At 39.6% G+C, this 24657-nt stretch overlaps 3 protein-coding genes, 1 non-coding gene and 2 pseudogenes across 5 annotated transcripts; 2 read left to right on the top strand and 4 right to left on the bottom strand.

Annotated features, from left to right (window-relative positions):
* Positions 1-673: 673 nt before the first annotated feature.
* Positions 674-760, bottom strand: TRNAY-GUA (transfer RNA tyrosine (anticodon GUA)). The gene is given in 2 exon segments: positions 674-709; positions 724-760. It is a non-coding gene; the product is annotated as a tRNA-Tyr (tRNA).
* Positions 761-5600: 4840 nt separating this feature from the next.
* On the top strand, positions 5601-8099 carry LOC141845658 (uncharacterized; annotated as a pseudogene).
* Positions 8100-8127: 28 nt separating this feature from the next.
* Positions 8128-10037, bottom strand: LOC141845533 (pentatricopeptide repeat-containing protein At4g18520, chloroplastic-like). Its single transcript, XM_074733594.1, has one exon. The coding sequence runs from the start codon at positions 10035-10037 to the stop codon at positions 8193-8195; it is 1845 nt and encodes a 614-aa protein (XP_074589695.1). The 3' UTR covers positions 8128-8192.
* Positions 10038-10356: 319 nt separating this feature from the next.
* Positions 10357-12934, bottom strand: LOC141845067 (transmembrane 9 superfamily member 11-like). 2 transcript variants are annotated; one of them, XM_074733101.1, is made up of 2 exons: positions 12816-12934; positions 10357-12707 (listed from the first exon to the last, which is right to left on the bottom strand). In XM_074733101.1, exon 2 carries the CDS (start codon positions 12657-12659, stop codon positions 10647-10649), a length of 2013 nt encoding a protein of 670 aa, XP_074589202.1. In that variant the 5' UTR covers positions 12660-12707; positions 12816-12934; the 3' UTR covers positions 10357-10646. The 2 variants fall into 2 exon arrangements, with proteins under 2 accessions (XP_074589202.1, XP_074589203.1); XM_074733102.1 differs by having other exon boundaries at positions 10357-12683.
* A 690-nt stretch (positions 12935-13624) lies between these two features.
* Positions 13625-17016, top strand: LOC141844842 (U-box domain-containing protein 35-like; annotated as a pseudogene).
* Positions 17017-17696: 680 nt separating this feature from the next.
* Positions 17697-24577, bottom strand: LOC141845657 (RNA-binding protein 208-like). The gene is made up of 12 exons (XM_074733711.1): positions 24464-24577; positions 22561-22622; positions 22138-22240; positions 19962-20038; positions 19805-19866; positions 19637-19724; positions 19480-19555; positions 19187-19217; positions 18980-19108; positions 18701-18786; positions 18364-18537; positions 17697-18241 (listed from the first exon to the last, which is right to left on the bottom strand). Exons 1-12 carry the CDS (start codon positions 24575-24577, stop codon positions 17951-17953), a joined length of 1293 nt encoding a protein of 430 aa, XP_074589812.1. The 3' UTR covers positions 17697-17950.
* Between the last annotated feature and the right edge of the window lie 80 nt (positions 24578-24657).

Below are 24657 nucleotides of genomic sequence, written 5' to 3'. Positions count from 1 at the left end.
ACTCGTGAGGCGATTAGGTAATTTCAAATTTTTGAAATTTCAAAGGGTCACCTTCAAAGAGAACTATGAGGGGGCTAAATGCATCGTTGCCATGATTATTAAAATTATGGATGTCAAAGCAAATAGAAAAGTCCTAATCGTTCAACGCAAACGCCGTGGCTTTCATGCTATTTTGATAAGAGACATCCGGTTGACTTTGAGTTTATAGCAATTAGTAACTAAAACGTAAGTTCCCGTTCAATCAAGCTATTCATCGATTCAATTTATTAAATCAAAAATTATAAATCAATGTGATGTAATTTTATTTTTAATTTTAATTTTTTTAAAAAAACAAATGTAATTGAATTGAAATTTTGACCGGTTTACTGGATGGAGAATCAGGATTTAGCAAATTTGATTTGGTTTGGTTTGCTCTCTTTTGAAAACATTGGCTTATGACTTAAAAAGTGGTTGGTGGCTTAAAAAATAGGAAAACATGATCAACGTGTGGTTTTGACTCGAATACACGTTTATAGACAAATAATAATAATAATAATCAAAGTTATTTATTGGTACAAGACATTTCAACAAAATAAGTGAATAAAATAAGTGTGCGGGAGATTTTGATGATTGTAGGAACGTTAAAAACCAAATAAGTGAATAAAATAATTTTAAATGCGAAAATTTTAAAAAATCCGACCTGCCGGATTCGAACCAGCGACCTAAGGATAATCTGCAAGCCAACTACAGTCCTCCGCTCTACCAACTGAGCTAAGGTCGGTTAGTGATTGATTAATTTAAATTATTTAGCTATGATTTAATATTTATGATTCATGATTCATAAAAATAATTAGGTATGTCAATCACATGGATATTATCCATCAATACATGTAAGCAAGTTATATTTGAGTCGATCAAGTGCTTTTTTCACTGTCATATCTTTAAAATTTAACCTATGAAAATATGTGCATAGTTTCACGAAGGGCCGGGGTAAAATGACAATGAGATAAGGATCGACAGTAACTCTTAGCATGGTGCCATAAGACCTTTCGTTGATTGTCTTTATAGAGTCTAGTTGCACAAGGGTTCTTTCGTAGGTTCTACTTTGTTTGAGGATCTCCTTTTGAATGTCATGATCTAGATAATACTATATCTTATTATATATATATGTTTTGTGTAGTGTAGTGGTAGTGTAGTGTCTTATATATATTTTAATCGACATGAACATTTGGGTACGTAATCTTGTGCATATGTGCATGAAAGTAGAGTTTACTATCGACAACCCATGCATGTCGAGTACCTTTTGATATAAAGCATATATAGGCGCGGCTCCGGCCGGTCTCCTTTTGTAGCTAGCTAGGTTAGTCATGCATGCACCCTCGAATGGAGATTTTATTTATTTTATTATGAGTTCAAGACTCTCAAGAGTTATATATTTTCCTATCATTGAACTGTTAAAAAAACTAATGAATCTTTAATCTAGAAATGAAATTAGTTAATGTCAAATACGCAAGCAAATTAAATGCAACTACAAAAATAAGCTAGTTGATAAATGTAGCTAGCTAGCTCTTCTTAATTCCACACAAATTAAAGGTCTTAGTCTACTTTAACTTATTACATAACATCGAATTCGATAAAGTGGAACGAGAAAACAAAAGTGTGGCATATAGTTGAAATTAAAGTGTCCAAATTAATCTCTAGCTAGCTAGCTAGCTAATTTGGTTTACATAACAGAGCAAGCATTAGGGTTGTCATCGCTAAACATAATGGAAAGCTTGTCCTCTGGCCTCAGTACTGCCACTTGGTTAGACATTGTGATCACTTCTACATTCTTCACATGCCCTGCTGGTGCTCTCTTATCATAAGTTTGGGCAGTATAAGGGTGAACCACCAAGTTGTAGGGCACGTAAGGCCATATTTCCGCCTTTTTTCCAGTCGACTGAATCCTCTTCAATACCTGATGCGGCTCGATGTATCCTACCACTGTTACCTTATATTGTTTTCTATTGATGTCCACAGATTGAACTCCTTTAATTGGTAAAACAAACATACGTACGACGTTAGGGAGTCTAATAGAGTTAGCAAACTTTCAAAGCTACAATGCAAGAAGAAGAAATTAAAGGAGATGGTCGATCAAACCTCTCATGCGAGAGAGTGCATTTCGAACTTTGAGTTCGCAACCTTCGCAATCCATCCTGACTTTGAGCTCCACAGTCTGGAACTGCCTCTTCCTCTTGTGGTGGCTGTGCCCACCCAGCAAGCTGGAGAAGTAGTTTAGTGCTCCTTCCATGGCAACAAATGGAACTATACTGAAAGAACCAAAAGCTGAACGATTTTTTAAAAAATGATGAAATGTGAGATTTTGGAGGATTTCAGTCGATATGTTTGGCTTGGTGAAATGGAGAGATCAGACTCAGTGATTCCTGCAAATGGAAATTAACCACAAAGCAATCTGAAAAAGAGCTTGATTGTTTGATTAGGCGATGAGTGAGTGATCTCCGAAGAAATTAAGAGGAAGAATGAGAGAGGAGAGGAGGGTCTCTGTGGTCGACCTCCACTTGTGCAGCTCAGCTCTTCTTATATAGGTCTAACAAAGGCATATGAAACCAACAGAAAGCATAAAAGTTTTGGAAAAAGTATTATATATTTTCTCTTGGAAATTAAACAGACAGCCTCTCATATATATTCTTTGTTGTTTGTTGGACTCGAGTTTAAGAGATTAATTGGTATATATATCATTGTTGTTAGTAAATTAACATTTTCATTTTATCTCCTAGAATTTAAGTTTTTTTTTTCACAATGCCTTACGGTTTCAAATTCCTCAAATATATTCTCCCTCAGTTGTAAAAGGAACTAAATTATGAGGGCAAAGTATGAACTTTCGGTTTATGAAAGTTCAAAAGCCACTGCTAGTTGATACAGAAACCTTACCCTTTTCAATTCTTTCGAGGCAATTATATTTCACTGTCTTAGTTATTTAAAAAAAAACAAACAGAGTACGTATTTTAACAATTTAATTTGCATGTATCATGCATCACTGCTGCAATGGCAATGGCTTACGCAAGGAATATTTATGAAAACAGCTGTTCATCACCAATTAAGATGCCATTGTGTTTCACGTAAATCTAAGTCAGTTGTGTGAGCCAGAAGTTTTAATTTTGAGGTCATTCTCAGATCAGCACACTGCTCATTCAATTCGCACGATCAACTCATGTGCTTGAATCGTTTGCTCGAAAACTTTCTTCTCTAGTGGCATTCATCACCTGAGCATTGAGTTCGTCGTCTACAGAATCTATGCATGTGGAGAAAGGAGAAGTATAGTTAAGCGAAATGTTGACGATTTGATTCCAGGGGGAAAAAAGCAAAAGTTTACAAGACACTCGCTCATAAATTAATATATATTCAAATTAACGTAGTGTTTAATTATTATAAAGAGATTGGTCTAAGATTATTTGTTCAATGCACCTGATCATAACTTCCAATGTCACGATCACTTCACTGTGTGCGGGTTCTTTGCGTTGTGCTCTTTGCTCCAGTCGTCTTTGATATGCTTTCGATTCGATTGGACACACCATCACGAGATTCTCAAGGCTGAGGCCATTCACAAAGCTTTTGGTACGGTGGCATGTTCCTAATGGTCTGAGAATACAGTTTTGGCCTTGGCCCCTTCGACCTTTTGCTTTTGCTGCAGTCCCTTCACAAAAAAAAGTCCATATGCTTCATATTCCATCTACTTCACTCATTCATTCCTTCTTTCTCCTTATGCATGCAGACTTAGTCGTCACAATAATGCAACACTTGGCTAAAGACTATAAAATGTCAAAACGAACGAACGAACGAACAATCAAGGTTAAATTCCTATGCAAGGTATGGTCCCTCTGGCCTCTTCATTGTAGATTTTTCTCAAAAGGAGGAGAGGCAAAATATAATGCTAGCTTTCTATTATCAGGACCTCATACCAAATTAACGAGGCCATCCACAACTCCAATCATTGATCATGAAATAGATTTCACAAGAAGAATTTAAACTGTATAAGATTGCTTTACTTGCTTTCCCTAGGAAAGTGGATACTTTGAAGCAAAAGAGTGAAAGGCACGCCTTCCCTTTTGGCAAAGGAGGAAGGATGCATGTGCTGGCTCGCCAGATAAGAGACAAGGTCGTAGGGAATGGCATAAGAATCAACCTCGTCATTCACAATAATGCACGACCGATAGGGCACATAGAACTAGCTACCTCTTGTATTAATCGAGGTGAAGCATTGTGCTCATATGGTCATATGAAATAATCATTAAGGTTTGCATAGCAATATCTTGTCGTTGCACCTTCATAATTCAAATTTATATATTTTGATTGGCATGTTGAATGATCAGTAGTTTTTTGCATCTCCCCAGAAAATTTGGATTCATGGGAACATATGGGCCGGACATGCTTCAGTCATCAAGAACGGCATAGAGTCCCATTTCTTTCCTTCACATTGTATATATATTTGATCCCATGCCAGTTAGAAACGTTGTATATATCATGATGGTCACTTCTGATTGCAGGCCAGCAAGCCATCCCTCGCTTTGAATCTGTTTGCTCAAATGCCACTTCAGGTCAATGAATGTATGTATCAATGGAAGCATCATTATATTAGTAGACTCTGTCACAGTATATATATATATATATCCTCCTGTTCCTGCTGCAACTCTTTGATGTCGATGTACATAAAACCACGCATGATCGCATTGATGACACTTTATACGTCTTTTACAATGCAATGATCACAGGATTTGCTGAGAAGTGCAAACTGCTGGATAAGAGCGTACGTGAAGATGAAATTCAAGAATGTATACGTACGTCAAGAACTTTATGTTAAATGATTTGTGAGGTGAGATTAGGTTTTGGAACTGGGAATCTATAAATCCTAGATTTGTTTGTGGATATGTTTAGGTGGGTGGGTCAACCCTCCCTTAAAATTCTGGACACAGCTAGCTAGCTCATGCATGTTTTGACTGAAAAGTAGGAGTAGAAGATCGATACCACCAAAATGCTACAATATAATTCGTTCTGGACACAGCTCATGCATGTTTTGATTATATATCTGGTGTAGGTTTTGACTGAAAACAATTTGTTCTATATATTCCTATTCCTTGCAGTTGGAGATTGGCTGGAAGAAAATTCTTAAGAGTACTTATGCTTCATTATCATTGGTGTTTAGTGTAGCATTCAACTGTTTAAAGTGAGCAAAGAACTGATGCTCTCTATCTCTCTCTCGGATTCTTGTGGAGGTAAAGTTCATTTAGGGATTATATTCTTCTCTTTCTTTTATTCCTCTCTTTCTTCATTGAGTGTGGCATAAATTTATGACGAATCAACAAATTAAAATATATCTCTACGATTAGAATTTGAGGCATCGTTAATTAGCTATAGCAAACACATATATGATCAAATTTAATAAATTGTTGGACAAATTTGTTGTGAATGCATTAATATGTTTATATTAATTAGTTAATATTTATTTTCTGTAAACATAATTCATAAATGGTGAAGTAAAGCGAGAGAGAGAGAGAGAGAGGATACGATTCCCCTGCAACCACGCCACTCCACTCAATTACCGGCCGGCCTTAATTGAGATTTCAATGGATATTAATCGCCTGCCTCCCTCCCTCCTCTCTCTCTCTCTCTCTCAAGTCTCGACTAGTTCACTTGCAGCTCGCACTGCTTTGAGTTCGTCTTCGATCATCGAATCGCAGGGTCTGTTTGGCAAGGTACACTTGCGTTTCCGCATCGATTTTTCGCTCTTTAATTTCTACTGCCAGATCCTCTGTGAATATTACATTCGGCTAAGGGTTTCGGTTTGTAGATCGACTGGTTTTGCTGTAACTGGACGAATTTAATCTAAAAAAAGAAATGCCATAGTGATCGCGCGGTTTATTTGGGATTTTCCTTCAAAATCTTGTTTCGCTAAAGTAATCAAATTTAATTTGGCGGAAAAATAAAGAGTAGCTAGAGGAAAATGGATTTTCTTTCTTTGTTCTCGAAAAGGGGTTTCCATCACATCTGACGGCATGCAGCTATTCCATTTGGCATTTCCATCCATCGCCGGCAGGCAGGATCATGGCCGTCCAAGCCCAGGCGGCGGCAGAAACGACGCTGCTCCGATCGCTGAATTGCGCCAGCACAGTTCCGGTGGCGGAATTGCTCGCCGCAGCTCGATTTCTGCTCACGGTAAGAGTTGATTCCGTCATTACACTTTTAAAACGTTCGATTACTGCCTTTTGTGCAATCCCAGAAAATAAAAATACAAGATGCATCTTTGCGAGCTCGATGTTAATTTTAGGAAAAAATTATTGCACCAACCTATATAAGATTTATCTGTTCTTTAAATATATCTTTAAAAAAGCTACTAACATTTAACAGCTAGTGATTTATTGGAATGATGAAAATGAGGCAAATGCTTGTTCCATATTATAATATATTCCATTGAGTAACTTAACATTATTAGTAGTCGAGGAGTAAAACAATAAAGCTTTCAAACTCTAGCGGCTTTTTGACGATCTTAGAACTCTAAAAGCATTTCAGAAAGTAGACAAACCTTCTGGTAAAATGAAAGTTTCCTATTAATCTTGTCAGGAACCGAACCCCAGTTCCCTTCCATGTCTTTAGGAGTTACATTAGGACCCACGAGTGTGGCCCTATGGCCATAACTGCTCACCAGAATGCTTTAATTAAGATTGGACCACAATTTTTTGATTCTTCTTCCTCCTCGCTTCTGGAATTGCAATCCATTGATCCGATAATTTATTCAACAAGTCTGGTTTTGAGATAGGAAGTAGGAGCAGTTTACTGAAAAAACTTTTCTCACTACTGTCACCTCATTACACTCCATGGTGTTTCCGTCCAATTTAGCTTCCAGTTTTTTTTATATAAATTTATATTTACAAACACTTTTCAAAAATGTTTTAAGCATTCAACGTTAGAAAATTAAAAGTTTTCTTCTTTCGTATCCTAGTTATATGTAGTCTTGCATAGATTTTTGTAAAGATATATAAAATTCACGTAGTCAACAATTCCTTGATGATGTTATATATGGATAGGTATACTTCTACTCAAATTCATTTAATATTTGTTTTTGCTGTGCATGTCAACTTGTTTTCAGTTGATCAATATCTGAACCTGTGTTGGTCAGGTGGCAAATGCTGGTTTCTTTTGTTATCTTCCCTCTTTGTTCATGAACATGGTATCCATTGATGTTTCTGTAACAATCATTGTTTGGCAAAGGGACAAACATTAATTGGAAAAAGAATGTGCTGCTTTCTGTAGACAATTTCAACAGCTTTGTAATATGGTTTATTCTGCATTCTAATGGATGCACCTTGTTGAAATTCTGGATCATTTAATTTGTGTTTTCTTAGTGAAATTCAACTCGCTGCAAAACGTAGTGTTTGTGCAAATTTAATGGTGCGAATTTCAGTTTGGAAACCTTTTTAACTTTTGCATTGAACATTAATGTTGCTAAAGAAGACTAATTCTTCCCAATTGAATGACTTGTATGGTGCATGCTAAACCCTTTTTTTTTCATTCAGGACCTAGCCGATGAGATGCCTGAGGTCCAGCTTGGCAAGAAGAGTGAGTACTTAGAAGAAGACGGAGACAGGGATGGGGATGGCAAGGGAGACAAAGATGGAGATTCGGAGGGAGGAGGAGAGGAGCACTCGGAGGAAGACAATCTGGGCCGTGAAAACCCAAACGATGCAAACAGCAATGAAGCTTAGGAGGTGATGAGGATGATGATGGAGGTGAACCAGATGGGGAAGGTGAGAATGAAGGGGAAGAGCCTGAAGATCAGGATCATAATGACAACAACGAACAGGAGGATGAAGATAACGACGACGACGATAGTGGTAATGCTGAGGATGAGGGAGAAGAGGAGGAAGAGGATGATGAAGAGGACAATGAAGAAGACATGATTCAACCCCCCAAAAAGAGAAAGAAATGAATGATCAAGTTTGACATTTAGCTGCTGTTATTCCCCTCGCTGGCTTTGTTCAGCTGTTTTAAGTCATTAATCTAGGAGAATTATCATGCTAATGGACCAGAACAAACTTTGATTTTATGAAAGATCTGAGCATTTGGTTGATTTCCAGTCACTTTTTTTTTGGCCTTTATTCTCATATATATGATTCACAATTGCCAATTCGTGTGGCATTTTTAATTAATTTCAGGGAAACTCAAACTGAGAATATACAAGAATCAGCAGAGGCTTGTGATTCCCAATTGACATCACCACACGCACCAAGAACCGTAGCATGAACATAGTCATCAACATGAAACCCTTCCTGTCGCATTTGGTACATAAACTTGAGCGCATCTTGGCAGAGCCCATTCCTTGCATAACCTATGACCATCATTTTCCAAGAAACCAAATTGTGCTCCTCCATCATTTCAAACACTCGCAAAGCATCAGAAGTGCAACCACATCTCATGTACATGTCGATTAATGCACCGCCAACAAACACATTTGAGAAGCCAAAGTTCTTGCTCACATGAGCATGGATCCATTTACCGTGATCCACTGCTTCTAACATCGAACATGCTTTTAAGGCCGAGGAATAAGTGAAGGGGTTTGGTTCCACACCTTCCGATAGCATACCATTCAAAAATTTCAGTGCCTCTAAGCCATGACCAAGGTTAGCAAGGCCTGAGATAATTGCTGTCCAGGAAACTACATCTTTTACCGGCATAGCCTCGAAAACTCTCACAGCATAAGCATAGTTACCACATTTGCAGTAGAACCAAATAAGCGTGCTTCCTATTTGAATGTTTTCGCAGATGGAATTCTTTATTATCTGTGTATGAACTTCCTTTCCCATAGATGAAGATCCTACCCAACCACATGCACTGAGAATACTTACTGTAGTGAGATCGCTTGCAGAGATACGACGCTGCTTCATTCTCTGAAACAGGAGTATAGCTTCCTCTCCGAGACCACAGTTAGCGTAACCAGATATCATAGAAGTCCAAGTGACTGTATTCCTATTTGGCATCAGATTGAACACGATTCGAGCATCTGAAACCTCTCCACACCAGGAATACATATTAATCAGAGAAGTTCCAACATGTACATCATTTTTGTACATTCCCTTGGCAATGGCACAATGCAGTTGCTTCCCAAAACTCAGCGCCTTCAGTTCTCCACAAGCCTTCAGGATGCTGCAAACTGTGAACTCGTTCGGGGCTAAATCATCACCATGCATCTCCTGAAACATCAACAGCGCTTTCTGCTCCCTCCCGCCTTGCACATGAGCAGTGATCATGGTAGTCCAAGTGATGACATCCTTGCTGGGCATTCTATCAAACACTCTGCGTGCACTCGTGATGTCATCACACTCTGCATAAAAGTACACAAGCGTGCTATCGACTATCCGGTTCCCCCAATTCCCCTTCAAAACACAGGCATGAATCTGTCTCCCAAGCTCCAACTTTGATGAATTCCCGCAGGACTTCAACAAGCAAACGTAGGTCATGCTGTTTGCCTCAACGTGGCTTTCGAGCATTTCATCAAACAGACGGATGACTTCATCGTCAAGGTTCATCCGGAGATGGGCATTAATAATGGCTGTCCAAGAGATAACATTTCTAGTGGCCATTGCGTCGAACACCTTGAGGGCGGAATCCAAATCGAGGAATCTTGCATAAGCACTGATGAGATTGTTTCCGACGAAGGTGAGCGAGAAGAGAGACCGCCGGAGTGCAGCCGCATGGAGGCGCTCGACCTTCGCCGGGCTCGAAGCAGAGACGAGGAAGGCCGAGAGTGTTGCGGGATCGAACCAGTCGTGCGAGTCATCGTATGAATCACTTTCTGACGGAGGAACAGGAGTGAATATTAGAGATGCATCGGCGGCGGAAACAGAGGGGATTCCGGCGAGGAAGGTCGATGATTTGGGCGGTGCGCGGCGGAGGTTCCTCCGGAGAGAAGGTGCGAGCTCGGCCGGGAAGACAAATGGTGGAGGAGGGAGAAGGAAGGAATGGGGCTGGAACGGAAGGAAGGCGACCGCCGGCAACGGCCGCAACATCGGCAGCGGGATTCGTCGCAGTGATTTGGTGGTCGCTCACGGACGGGAAAAAAACAGCGAAAAGCAGTTATCTGGAAAGAGATAATAAATCTGAAAAATAAAATAAAATAAAATTATAGCAACAGATATTTATATGTTTCATAATGTTTAATTTCTGCCACTCAACACAATCCTCTTCCACCGACATCCATTAATGAAAACCGCTTACTGCCCTCTTTCTCCTATCTTTTTATCATCTGAATAAACAAAACAAAACAAAAAAAATCATGGGGAAAGAATTGCACGGCAACATCCATGCTCCCCCTAAACAAAGACGATAGATCAAATGAACAATTCTTATTTATGTTTGTGACATAAAAAAACAACAACATAATTTAACAAAATATGACTGTGACCAAGAGAAGAGCAAATGATCCAACAAGTACATTCTATGACTGAAAAGCTCTAAGACAGGTAACAAAAAGACAGCGATTAACGAGCAATGAATGATAACACACATACAAGCTACCATATTCCTTGTGGATTCCTCAAGCTACAAACATCTTCTCTATCATATATAATCTGTTCCAGTTGTGCCAATAGCTTCAGAGCCCTTGTTTCAGAAGCAGTTCAGTCGAGTTTGACAGATGAGAAGAGGTAGTGAACAAAACAGAAGGACGAAATGAATCCGACTGTACCAGTAGCCAGCATGATAGCAGTGACCATGAACAGTGAGTAGCCAAGGTAGAGTGTGGCAGACACAGGACCACTCAAGCTCTTAAGATCGAATATTAAATAGTTGATCGAGTATAAGAAGATGTAGATGGCTACGGATCCTGAAGAGAAGAAGGATTTCCACCACCATTTCCAATCCTCCACGCACAGATGCATGTAGGTCAGGACTAGAGAAACCTCCGCACAGACGACGACGAGGAGAATCAACACAATTAAGAGAAACCCGAAGACATAGTAGACTCGCCCCATCCAGAGACTGGACATTATGAAGAAGAGTTCAATGAATAGAGTGCCGAATGGCAGAGTCCCAGCTCCGATAACCAGCAACCATGATGGGTACTTCTGCGGAGGGATCTCGCGAGGAATTTGATTAGTCCGGACAGGGAACTCAATATGTGATGCCTTGGCGCCGATGAATCCACCAGCAAGAGTGAGTGGAAGTGAGATGCAGAACCACAGCAGCAGCAGCACAATGAACAAGGAAATTGGGATTGCGCCAGTGCTATGGCTGCCCCATAGCAGGAAATTCAATGTGGTGAGGATCAGGAAGGCGATGCCGGGGAAGAAACAAGCTACGCGCCAGGAAACAGAGATCCAACCAGAATGATTCCCTCCTTTGATTGTCTTCCACATCCTAACAGCAACATATCCTGCTGCAATTCCAAGAATCAGGTAGAAGAACAACATCCCCGTGACGAGGGTGCCCCGAGATGCGGGGGACATGAATCCAAGTGCGGCGAAGAAGATGGTGACAACACCCATGCCGAGAATCTGCACACCATCACCCACCATAATGCAAAGCAACATTGGGTGGCTAGGGGTCCTGAAGACATCTCCAACAACAAGTTTCCACCCGGAGAGCTCCTCGTTCATCTGCGCTTGCGCCTCCTTATCCAGCTCTTCGTACCGGGTAAGATCCCTTCGAACAGTTCTCAATAAGATCACAAGAACGATGCCGGCCAAGAAAGCAATCACCATTAGTGAATTAAGGATAGAGAACCAGTGGACCTTGGCTCCTTCCATCTTCAAATAAGCATCCCAGCGAGAGGGCCACTTGATATCACTCTCGACGAAGGCAACTTCATAAGTGAAGGCTATAGGTTGGTTCTCGTTTACCTTCATGGCGACAGTAGTAGGATCGCATTGGATCTTTGCCGGGTACTTGTCATACATCTTCAAATTCTTGGTTTTCTCGAGATTGTGAACTACACTGCATGGCACGACCTCGAATCCAACCACCATCCAGCCTGCCTTTCCAGATCTCGACTTATCTGCGATCTGGATCACATCGGCTGCGTCACCAGTGCTTCCGACCACCCTCGCCACATTGGTCTCTTCGTACTTGTGCACCAAAACAGTGAACTTTAGATGATTGAACACATAGTAGGAATTGTCGGCTCTGACTCCGATCGGATAGCCCGTCCACCGGAGGACGAAATCGTCTCTCCTCGTGTACCGAATCGCCGGTAGGTTCTCGAGGATGACGTTGACCTGGTACATCTCATCGATCCGCTTCTTGAGGAGGTTGAAGTCTTCAGCCGAGAGGGGATTCGTTTGGCAGACGAAGACCTCGGAATCGTTGGTGAACATCTTGAACTGGTAGGGAGAGTTCTCGATGCGGTCTCCCATGAGGAGCTCCCCTAGATTCTCGGCGCTGTCCTTGATTCCATCTTGAGGGCGGCAGAAGGGGAGACTGTAGTAGCTGAAAGGAAGCTCGGTCTCGATGGAGGTAAGCGAGTTGACCTTCACCGGCAGGACCTCTCCGACCGGATACTCGTGAGGGTAGCTTCCGGGTAGATAAAACCCGTCGCCGGATCGAAGAAAGGCCAGGCAGCAGAGAACAATGAACCAGAAGGCAGATCCGAAGAAAGATACCATCTTGTTGCCGGATCCGGCAGCAAAACCCATCTCCGGTGGGCTTCTCTCGCAGATCTGAAAAGAAAATCTAGGATTTTCCTGAAGGAATACACAGAATCAGATCTGGAATTCTCTGCGTCGGTTTCGATGACAAAAATGGGAGAAAATTCAAGGAACAGAGCTAAGAGGACAGAGGAGAGATCCAACCTTAGCGTGCTCGCGTGCGTTTCTTCGATCGGAGATCCAGATCCACCGACGAAGCAGCCGAGACGTAACCAATCGAGGAGAGTGAGCGGAGAAGTGAGAAACACGAAGCCGTAATTTAAGACGGCGATCGAATTGGAAACTTCATGCGAGGCGAGTAACTTGCCAAATCTATAATTTTATATTTATAATAATATTATTATTATACGATCTGATTCTGATTCGATTCAAACTACCACCATTATAAAAATAAAATGAATGAACCATATTAATGAAGACCAAAAGTTTATGATTTTAAAATTTTAAACAGCATTTTAAAAAGTAAATTTTAAGGATTTGATGAAATGTTTAAACGTAAATTAAGAATTACTCTAAAGTAATTTATTTATTGTAAAATAAATAAAAAAACACAGAAATTTACATTATTCTCAGTGTGTCACTCCTAACATCTAATTAGGCAAATACTATATATATCCTTATCATCTAATTAATAATAGTCAGTCATTAGACAATAAATAAATAAATAAATAAATAAATAAATAATGTGATGAAAGAGTCAAAAAGATTATTAATTACCACAAACAAAAGGCTCAATTAAGAGGAGAAAAAATAGAAAAGAGAGGTGAAATTAAATGAACCACAAGTACTTTTAGCGTTGAGAAATGGGATATTGAGCTATATATATATCTATTTGTTGTTTGGATAAAAGTGAAAGGATTAGAAGAAAAGAAGGAGATCAATTAATTAATTAATTAGCTAGATGGAATTAAGGTGATCATAAGAAGAAGAATGCGGGCGGACAAAGGCAGGCAATGGCCGGGCATCCAATTACACAAATGGAAGTGGGCGTAGGGTTTCCACTGGTGGCCGTGGCCATTGACAAAAAGAAGGGAAGTCAGAGTGCATTGCAATGGGCCGTCAACAACCTCCTTATCAAAGGGCAGCTTCTTACTCTCATCCATGTCAAAGTTGAGAGTCACTCATGTAATTAATTAACCTCATCATCATCTCCCCTTCAATTCATTAATTGTTTTCTTCTAGAAGATTGTTGCGTTTGTCTTTTTCTTTTACAATTAAAATTAATTATTGATAGTTGTTTCATTGATTATATATACATATACAATCTGGTTTTTCATGTACTACGTACAGTGGTCGTGCACAAGGACTCCAAGAATCACAAAGTAAAAGATATCTTCCTTCCATTTCGTTGCTTTTGTTTGCGCAAAGATGTGAGTAGCTAGTACATGCAATTCTGATCTATCTATCAAACAAATCAATATATATATCCTTCAATTCTTCATCTCTATATAGCTTTTTCCCATCTTGTGCATGCATGCATGCATACCTCGATCTCTATCTATCTTTAATTTCTCTCGACTCAAGAAATCAAACCAAAAACAAAACAACACAAAAACCAAGTGTCGTTGACGAATTAAATACAGATACACTGCAAGGATGTGGTGTTGGGAGGGCAAGACGTAGCTAAGGCTATTACTGAATTTGTCTCCGATGCTGCCATCGAGAAGCTGGTCGTTGGTGCCTCATCGAAGAGTGCATTTGTCAGGTTGGTATCTATCCGATCCACGAGCTAGCTAGCCTTTTCCCCCTTCAATTCCGATACAAAATTTAAACAAACAAACAATGTTTCGATCGATATATATATATATTATTTTTCAGGAGGTTCACCGGCCACGACATCGCCGGCAACATCACGAAGAAGGCTCCCAATTTTTGCAGTGTCTATGTGATCGCTAAGGGAAAGTTATCCTCCACTCGCGTAGCTCTGCTTCCTGCTCCCACCAACTCTCCTTTTCGCGATCAGATTCGAAGCGATGCCAGCTTCAAGCTCGATACCTTGGGACGTGGTTTTTCAAGAGGTTCTCTCTCTCTCTCTCTCTCTCTCTCTCTCTCTCTCTCTCCGAGTCTTGTAATTCAGGTTTGTAAAAGAATCGTACACTCCTGTAGTGCCGAGTGACCTTTCGAGAGGAGTGACATGGGACGATCATAGCCTGCACAATGATGAATCAGTCAGGTAAGCTCGATTTAGATTTTATTAAAGCTTTTAATCAAGATGATATATATCGATGATCGATCGATGTTACTGACTAAATCGATCGCGCGTCGTGAAAAAACAAACAAATTAAATAGATCGCGACCTTCCAACGTAAAGTCGGAGACGGATCACTCGACGACCGACGGCGTGGCATATTTCGCGTGGTCCGACGCCGACAGACGATCGTCTGTGAGCTCTGGGAGGCCGAGCGGCGCTTGCGCTTTCCCTTCGAGGGCGTCCAGCTGCGCATCGGAAGGCTTCGAGCACGACTTCGACAGCTGCATCACGACGACGCCGCGCTGCAGAAAACTCAGTTCGTGCCTCACTGGGGCGGCCTTGGGTTGGAACGAAGAACATGAAAGCCATGGAATAACGGCGCTGTCACCGACCGCCACGGTAAGTACTGTAAAGCCGCCGGCGGCGGCCCAGACATGAGACATGAATCTAGCTAGCTAGTATTAAATTTTCAGTTACCAAATTAAGACGATTGTCTGAATGCAAGGAATGTCATTTCGATCGTAGGACGGTATGCAAGAAGAGGTGAAGAGACTGAAGCAACAAGTCGAGCAAACTATGGATATGTACAACAGAGCTTGCAAAGAAGCAGTCGCTGCTAAACAAAAAGTGATCAGTCAGGCCACCCTTCAGAATTAATCATATATATCAGTGCATGTCTCGATCGATCGATCGAGTACAGCCATGATATATCTCCTACTGAATTGAACTAATTAAGACTTGTTGCTTGCAGGCGGCACAACTCCAGTCTTGGAGATCGGAGGAAGCGAAGAGGCTCGAGGCTCAAACGATAGAGGAAGCTGAGATAGAGCTAGAATCACAGAGGAGAAGTCTATTCGAGAGGAAGCTAAAGAAGGAGGTCGAGGAGCAAAGGAGAGAATTGTATTCCCTGTCACAGATAGATAGATACCGGAAATTCTCAATGGAAGAAATCGAGATCGCCACGGAATCTTTCGCGGAATCACTAAAGATCGGAGAGGGAGGTTACGGCCCTGTCTACGAGTGTTATCTAGATCATACAAAGGTTGCCGTTAAGGTTCTTCGCGCAAATGCAGCTCAAGACCAGGCAGATGATGATCACTTTCAACAAGAGGTAACGTAACGTAACGAACACCTTAATGAAACTCGAAGATCGATCGATCGATCGAGCAATTTAAATACTAATTCCCATCGGTTTCTCATTCTCTCTCGCGATCTTAATTTCGTTGCAATTTACCGGCCGGTAGGTTGGGCTTCTGAGTTGCATCAGGCACCCAAACATTGTCCTCCTTTTGGGTGCATGCTCGGAGCACCGCTGCCTCGTGTACGAATACATGCCCAACGGAAGCTTGGAGGACCGCCTGTTCCGGCGAGGGAATACGCCGGCGATTCCCTGGCAATTCCGATTCATCATTGCGGCTGAGATCGCGACGGGCCTCCTCTTCTTGCACCACATGAAACCCGAACCGATTGTGCACCGAGTCCTCAGGCCAAGGAACATCCTTCTCGACAAACACTACGTGAGCAAGATCAGTGATGTCGGCCTTGCACGACTGGTTCCGACCTCGTCGGTTTCCGAGTCGACGTCCGATGGGACATTCTGCTATTCCGATCCCGAGTACCTCCAAACAGGGCTGCTGGGGGTGGAATCTGACGTATACTCACTAGGAATTGTGCTGATGCAGATTTTAACAGCTAAGCCTCCCGACGGACTAACACAACTCTTGCGCCTCTCGATCGAGGAAGACAAGTTCGCTCCAGTGTTAGATCCAGCAGTGGCTGATTGGCCGGTCGAAGAGGCACAAAATCTCGCCGAGCTCGCTCTCAAATGCACCGAGACGCAAAGGATTCATCGGCCTGATCTTGAAACTACAGTGATGTTGGAACTCAATAGGCTAAGAGATCTCGCAGAAGATAGTATGCTTTGCCAGGTGCAAACTGCAGTTCATATATCTATCTATCTTAATTATCCAGCCATTTAATTTGTTCTTTCTGATAGTTCTGTAATATATATATATATATATATAGTTTGTGACAAACTCAAATCATATCGTAACTATATTAATTGTTTGGCAGGATAACTTTAGTGATTCAGTATGGACACCATCAGGGTCTGAAAGTTCAAGAACTAACTCGAGTGGATCATCGGCCATATGATGCATGAAGAAGATCATATCATATCAGATGTTGCTTGAGAAATGGAGCCGAGCCACACAAATTTCTCTCTCTCTCTGAATAATTCAGGTTGAGTTGTTAAATATGATTTTAAAGATTGTAGTTTTCTTGTTCTTGAATAAATCATTATTAATTAGTTAATTCATAATGGCTTGTATATATATATATAATGATGGTCCAATGTATGTCTAATTGTTTGTGACCTGGTTTTTGTGAAGTTTGATTGTAATTAAGAGTAAGGGATATTGTGTAAATTGAACTTAATTTTACAACTTGGTGAAGAAAATATTTGAAGCTGAAAAATTAGATGATGAATAATTTATTTCATATTTGTTGCTCCAATGGAAACATTTAAATGTAAAAATGCAATGATGGAGTTTCTTCTTAATTTTTTCTCTTTTTAAAATGCCTTGTAGAGTTGTAAAATCATCAAAATACCCATCAAGATTTTAAAACTTATCACTTCACCTCTTAACTAGTAGTAATTCATCTATTTAAAAAAATACTAAAAAGATAGATAGAAGGTGGTGAAATAACAGTTTAAAAAACTCTAAATATTTTAATGATTTCGAAACTAAAATCTTTGCTATTAAATTCTAAGAAATTTTGATAAATTTCCTTCTCTTCTTCAGCATAAAAGAATACAATATATGCACATCAACTATTCTGAAAGCATAACAATTGTTGTATGCATCCTCAATTTCTTAATTGGTAGAAACAAATCTGCAACAGCAGAAGAAGATTACATCGATCCACATGCCAAATTCAACATGCATGTTGTGAGAAAAATAAAAACCAAAACAAGGAATTAAGAGGGCTAGCACAACCCAAAACAAGTGCAAACAATACCAAACCACAAAAATGTTTAGGCCAAAACATAGCAACGGGAAAGTATGTGGGGCTTGCTTGCTTGCAGTTAGTTGTAGTAAAATAGCTGTTGACCGGATGAAAGAATATTGGAGTAAGCATCGTAAATGGCCTGCGACCCACCAAACCCTGCTAAAGCCTGAGCAGCAGCAAGGCCATGTTGGCCGACCATTGCTCCAGCGGCAGCCTGATTTAAGGCGAGTTGGCGCTGATATGCCAGGAGCTCAGCAGATTTGAAACCTTGGAGATCTGGCATCGGTACAAGCTGAAATGGTGGAACAGGAGGAGGTAGCGGATTAGAAGTTGTTCCAGGTGGAGTTGGCTTGGTACCCCAAGAACACTGTTAAGGATTATTGGATTCAAACAACGTTAGTAGTGTATGTTGGAAGAGCTGAGGAACCAATTGGTTTTTGGTACAAATAGCAGAAACAAGTGCCTAAGACTCTGAATCAAAGAGCATACTTTCATTGATTTTCCACACACTAGCCTTCCATTAGCCATTTGAATGGCTAAAGCAGCTTCATCGTGGCTATGGTATCTCACGAATCCAAATCCTTTATCCCTTTGTATCCTCACTTCCTCAATCACACCAGCTCCTAAAATATGGAATTGACGATGAAGCTCAGTTTGTGTTACCTGAAAAATCATCACCGAATGGATTGATTCAATAGAAACACACTCAAACAACCGTATATTCTATCATCACCGAATGTGTTTGAACGATAAGGAATATGAAAAATCGAGGCAAAGATAGAACAAGACATCATATCAAAGTCTATATAGAATAAGGAGGAGTTACCTCATGCGCCAGATTACCTACATAAACTGTTGTGTATGCAGGATTGTTATCAGGGTCCATTTCATTTGAACTCTCTTGGGCACCCTCTGTTTGTATTAAACCACATAATGTGAGTTTTCTTCAAATTGCATCATGTATATGCATGTTGGAATACATAGTAAGCATGATATGTTGCAAGGGAAAAGCCTACTCTTGAATTACAAAAGTCAGATGGATAGAGTGACAACATGAGGGCCTACACTATTAATAATCCTAACTAGTAAATTTTAGCTAGTTCACCTGTATTGCTACTTCCTTCTGTTAAAACGACAGCAATTTGATTTTGATCGTCGTTTTGGGGTTTCTCTTCTCCAGTAGGAGTCTTGGCTGCCCAATTGCACCTAATTTGCCTGCTTCCAAGCCATTTACCTGGAGACAAGGGATGATAACCCCTAAAATAGTCAGGAGAACTATTGGAATTACAGAAGCAGTCAATCCAACCCTTACCAGTCATGTCATCAATAGAATTTTGAGCATCCTGCAAAAAATAACATGACAGTAAGGAGAAATAACGTGAATGGATTCTGCCAAGAGTAAATTAGCTTCATATCGAATAGAAGCTAACATGTTGCAAGCAAAAAGTATAATGGTGGTCATGATAGGCATGTCGATGAGCCATGCCTGGCCAGCACATGGTATGGGCCTGATCGGCCTATAAAGTCTGTGTGGGGTTGGGCAAGGCATGGCGAGGAAATAAGAAATCTAGAAGGGAAGTTTCTGACAAGTAATTTCATTCATACCTGTTGGTTGCGAAATGAAACAAAGCCAAATCCTCTCGACCGCCCAGTTTTGTTATCCCACATAACCCGTGCATCACTGAAAATTGTAAAATAGAAGTATCAAGACTCGTTTATAAATGCTAAATCTGAGCAGGATGAAAATATGTGAATGACTTACGAACAAGTGGCATATACTGAGAAGCATGCAAAAAGTGTTGCATCAGTGACCTCAGGACTTAAGTCACCAACAAAAATATGGAAATGTCCTGCTCAAAATGAAAACCAAAGCAAAGCAGGTTCGAGTAATGTACTGATCACACCCAATAGAAAATGATGCGATCTATACCAGAAGTGTCCTCTCTTTGACCACTGGCAAATGCCCAATTCACCTTGATTGCCTGGCCATATCTGCAAAAGCACAAAAATATCAAAGAACTAAAACTAAAAATTTCCATAAAAACTAAATCAGGCAAACTATGCCATGCATCTTAAGGAGATCTTACATCTGTAGCCCATGCAGTGACATGATTGCAAGAGCTGCAGACCTTCGATCATGGTAATCAACAAACCCAAAAGAAGACTACAAAATATATACATGATCAGAAGAGACATAGCCACATTAGGAGAAATTTGACAATGGAGATCAACCAACGAGAGCGGATAATAGCTACTATTTCATAGGAACAACAATCCAAGAATTACATTATTCTTATGGAACTAGATCACTCAATGAGTGCCTCAAACATTAATCAAGCTCTGGTGATTCACCATCCAAGAAGTTCTCTTGCTTGGTTTGTGTGCCAGCAGAAAGAGACCATCCTACTGTCTCCAATGTGCATACGAGCATTCAATCTGATAAATAAATCATTCATACAATTCGCCAAGGGGATAAGGGAAAAGATCAAATTATATGTTTACGAACACTTTTCCAAAAAGATTTCAAATTGTTGGTGTAAGAACTTCCAATGGACAGAGAAGCCATCATATCAGATTGAGCTGAAGAAATTCTTGCAATATTCACTTACCCATTTCTGTTATGTATTTGTACAAAGAGAGAGTTACGAATAAAATCATCAGAATCATGGACTTTCCTTAATTTCTTAAAATCTGTAAGGATTCTCAAGCTTTTTAATCAGAAGGAATCAGCCAGCAAACTCCTTCAGTATCCACCAATAATGATATGTCATGGGGAAATTTAGTGTACTTCATTAGTGGAGCAAACTTTTGTGAGGATTTTTCTGGAAACATCACTGCTCCAAAATGAAGGGGAGTCTTGGCACAATGGTAAAGTTGCTTCCGTGTGACATTGTAGTGATGGATTCGAGTTACGAAAACAACCTCTTACAATGTAGGATAAGGTTGCATACAATAGATTAATATGATCTGATCTTTCCTCAAGATCCCATATTGGCGGGAGTTTCATATACCGATCTGCCCTTTATTACTGCTCCAAAATAATTCCCCTCAAGCAGAACAATTATGTTGCATCTAACTGTACAGTATGATGTGTTCCCTCGGCCTCCAACAGTGTCATATTTGTCACAATATTCTTATCAGAGGGCAACTAGAAAAGCAGCTGCTACTAGTCCCATAAATATTTTTAGTTCAAACACCAGTATCCTCCATGGAGCTCATGATGCACTAAACTAAAAAAAAACTCAATATTCACAATGGCTAGCTCCATTGTCCAACAATCCCACTGGAGTTATAAGAAAATTATACAAGACTCTAGTAGTATAATACATAACAAAAAAATAAGACTAAAAAATAAAATTGGAGAAGATGAATAGAATGTTAGTCCTTGTGTCATCAATATAAAACAATACTTAAACCACATGGATCACAACCACATCGGATCACATCTTAGACAGTACTAGTGATGCAATCAAATGCAGATCATCTTAGCAAAACCATGGCCTCATAAATCATTATACAGAAAAGGGGGACTAAAAAATCCTGAAGATAAATAATGATTCGTCTCTAGCAACTTCAATATCTAATGACTACCTTGTCCACATGGACCACATCATAAAGATAATATTTGAGGTGCCAATAGAACATAGATCATCTTAGACAAGAAACCATGCTTGTAAATTCATATACTTAGAATAAAAGCTCCAGTACCTGAACTAACCAAAAAATATTCATTTTTTAAGCATTGTTCAAGGGTTTGTTGCTGGAGAACATTATTATGTTCCACCCAGAGAACTAATGTCGTTCAAATTTAGCCCTACTTTCAGACAGAACCCTCTGCAATTTGAATGTGGCAACATAATCTCAAGCATTGTGAAATAAGCTTCTTAGGCACCAGGAAAGCAAGATAAATTTAATACAATACATTTAGGCTCAAGTTTTTTGATCTGTATGAGAAAGAATTTGAATCTTTTCTACTCGTTCCAGATATTAGCTTTCACAACCAAGCATAGGTCTGATTATAATAAACTAAAGAAAAATTACCTAGGACTGACAAGTTATAGCTTAATTATCATTTTCAACATGACCAACACAGACAAAAATCTATTAACATAATCTTGAATTTCCATCGAGAAAACAAAGTGATGCCAAACAAAGAAGATTGTGGTTCGGTAACTTCAATAAACAAAGATAAGAGCACAGAGAATAGCCTATTTTCTAAGGATGAAAACTTCAATAGTTTTGACTTCTGATCCAGGAAAAAACCTTTTCTTTCCTGATGAGTTTGCATCCTTCAAGTGGACCAATACTTTGGAAAACTTCTTCAAGCAGGCTCTCTGTCACATTTGGATGGATATTGCCCACATATCTAATAAAACAAAGAAATAAAAATGATATCAAATCAAGCTGAAATATTTAAAGTTATGTAAAAAAAGATTTAGGATATAAGAATTCATGATTTTCAATAATGCCTTACTAACAGAAAATATATCCTGAAGAAGTCAGAAGTTAGGAAAGACTAAATTAATGTGCAATCTTAGAGGACATCAACCAACATCATCCATTGGGAAGTTACTATCATAATGGCATATGCTCGATATGTGTAAGAAATGGGCTAGAACATTGAATGAAAATGGGAAAAAGAAAAGTAAAAGGTGAACAAAGAAAAACACTACAAAAGGTACTCACACACTGCGGCATGTAGATGGATCAAACCCAGGGGGAAGATTGCCACTTGGAATAGGTTCCATCTGCATTGAAAGATGATAGTTATCCTAACAACTTGGGGAAAATATAAATTAAGAAAACAACTAATAACAATTAGAAACGGGATTCCAATTTGAATCCTCTTATACAATGAAACTAACAAAAGGCTCAAAAATTTCAATTATGCAAATCAAATTGAACAAAGAAAATTTTACTACATATTCTGATCATAAAGGAAGTCAAATTATAAAACAATTAGTAAAATAAAAACATGGGATATTAGTGGAAATCCCTTTCCAAGTGAAGGTAAGACTTAAAATGTCAACCCTGCATGGAAACACATAAGTGGGAACCACACCAGCCTTTTGTGTTACAGAGAATTGAAGTTAAAATTACATGCAATTAGAGTTTAATATAGTAGACTGAATAAGTTGGCACCTCTGCTATTGAGTTGTTATATAAGTACTAGCACATCTAAAGGCTGAATGTGTAGATATATAATTTTGTAAGAAAATCACCTTGAAATCCAGAAAAGTATGCAAAAAAATGATTTCACTCAATCAAAGGAGTGGAAAAAAGATTCAAATCATTATGGAACAAGGAAAATCAAAAGACCAGTAGTAGGATGGTCTTAGGAATAATGGTTAAATATAAAAGTGAATAAAATCTTCAGATAGAAGTAGAAGAGGTTTCAGCCAACTGAACATAAACATATAAAGAGAAAAGAAGAATTAAAAGAGAACTACTGTCACAGACGCAACAAATAATGACAAAAATACAAGAAAATCATCATCCAATTGTTCAGTAAAAAGAATGTCAAATAACAGAAAGTTTGTTCAGACAACTTGAGTGACTGAAGTGGGTATTGAGATAGATGGCAACAAGATTACTAAGGAATGGATATTATGATACAAGAGTGTAAATATACTCATAAAATGGTTAATAATCTCTCTTCAAATAAAGGAACGTGTGTACCAAGTGATACTGGACTAAAAAGGGTTTGAGTTGAGCGCCCTAGTTCTTGTAAGAACTTTGGTAGGAGTTAGCTTATAAATATCCTTATGATATAAACGGAAATCCTACATGTAGCTTATTTATGCAATTGATTAAAATTGTTATGGTACCATTTTAGATAATATATATGGAAACAAGCCTCCATTTTGAAGAAGGCAAGTTTCAAACCTAGTACCTTGGCAACAACTTCCATGCTCTTACCATCTTGTCCAGATGGCACCTACTAAAAATTATTATGATATTTTTTGTTTCCTTGTGCGTATAAACTATTTTATGGCATGCATGGGCATTCTTACTAACCAGGACAGGGGCCCATGGACTAACCTCAGAATGAGCCAAAAGTACAAGGTTGGAACAGAAGCATAAGCTAATTATCTAGAAATAGAAATGATTAATTGACTATAAGGATCAGAAACAACAAAAATGAAGATAGGATTATGTCCTTCGCGGATCATGACCTGCCAAAAATTAGCCAATGGAGAAATTTCAAGCATTTTACCCTTGATTCTGCAACAATGTCTAATTTTTAGCATACACATTTGCAGAGCAAAATTAAGTTATGCAATTCGAATCCATCGGAAGCAATGATTCACGAATGTGGGAGAAATTTCAGGCTTTTGAAATGTCACAAGAGGTTCCTCTATGTTGTTCTTCCGGATTTAAATGAAGACCGAAATCCTCAATTTTCATCAAAAATATTCTTCTTTGGATGTTAGGGAGGGCATAGATTATCAAATGAATCCTACAAATAAAAATGCACAACTTCGAGACACAGCGACAAAGGCTGACCTTTGAATTTAAACAATCGAGGACAATCCCTGCTCAAACCAATCGTTATCTAACCAGAAAGATAACAAAATGGCAGTCACACCTGAGACATGGCGGCAGCCAAGACCTCGGAATGGTAAAGCTGCTGATGTTGCTGGTGGAGCATCACCTGCTGCATCAGGGCCTGCTGCTGCTGTAGCTTCAGCCTCTGGTCCATGTCGAACTGATCCAATGGAGGGGAAGCCTCAGGATCAGCCGATCGACGGAGAAAGCGGCGGATCGGCGAGGATCGGAGGG

The sequence above is a fragment of the Curcuma longa genome, chromosome 14 (genome assembly GCF_044706935.1).
Source record: "Curcuma longa cultivar G26 ecotype Majalengka, Jawa Barat chromosome 14, ITB_CL_G26_1.1, whole genome shotgun sequence".
Lineage (NCBI taxonomy): Eukaryota > Viridiplantae > Streptophyta > Magnoliopsida > Zingiberales > Zingiberaceae > Curcuma > Curcuma longa.
This window is presented reverse-complemented; position numbering and strand designations above follow the sequence as displayed.

What these genes read in the sequence shown, in the direction of transcription:
- LOC141845533 (XM_074733594.1), bottom strand. Translation starts at nt 10,037, where the DNA reads ATGTTGCGGCCGTTGCCGGCGGTCGCCTTCCTTCCGTTCCAGCCCCAT.
- LOC141845067 (XM_074733101.1), bottom strand. Translation starts at nt 12,659, where the DNA reads ATGGGTTTTGCTGCCGGATCCGGCAACAAGATGGTATCTTTCTTCGGA.
- LOC141845657 (XM_074733711.1), bottom strand. Translation starts at nt 24,577, where the DNA reads ATGGACCAGAGGCTGAAGCTACAGCAGCAGCAGGCCCTGATGCAGCAG. An exon ending in TGGCTGCCGCCATGTCTCAG is followed by an intron (nt 22,623 to 24,463) that starts GTGTGACTGCCA and finishes CTTTCAATGCAG; the next exon opens with ATGGAACCTATTCCAAGTGG. An exon ending in TTCTATTGATGACATGACTG is followed by an intron (nt 19,109 to 19,186) that starts GTAAGGGTTGGA and finishes CCTTGTCTCCAG; the next exon opens with GTAAATGGCTTGGAAGCAGG.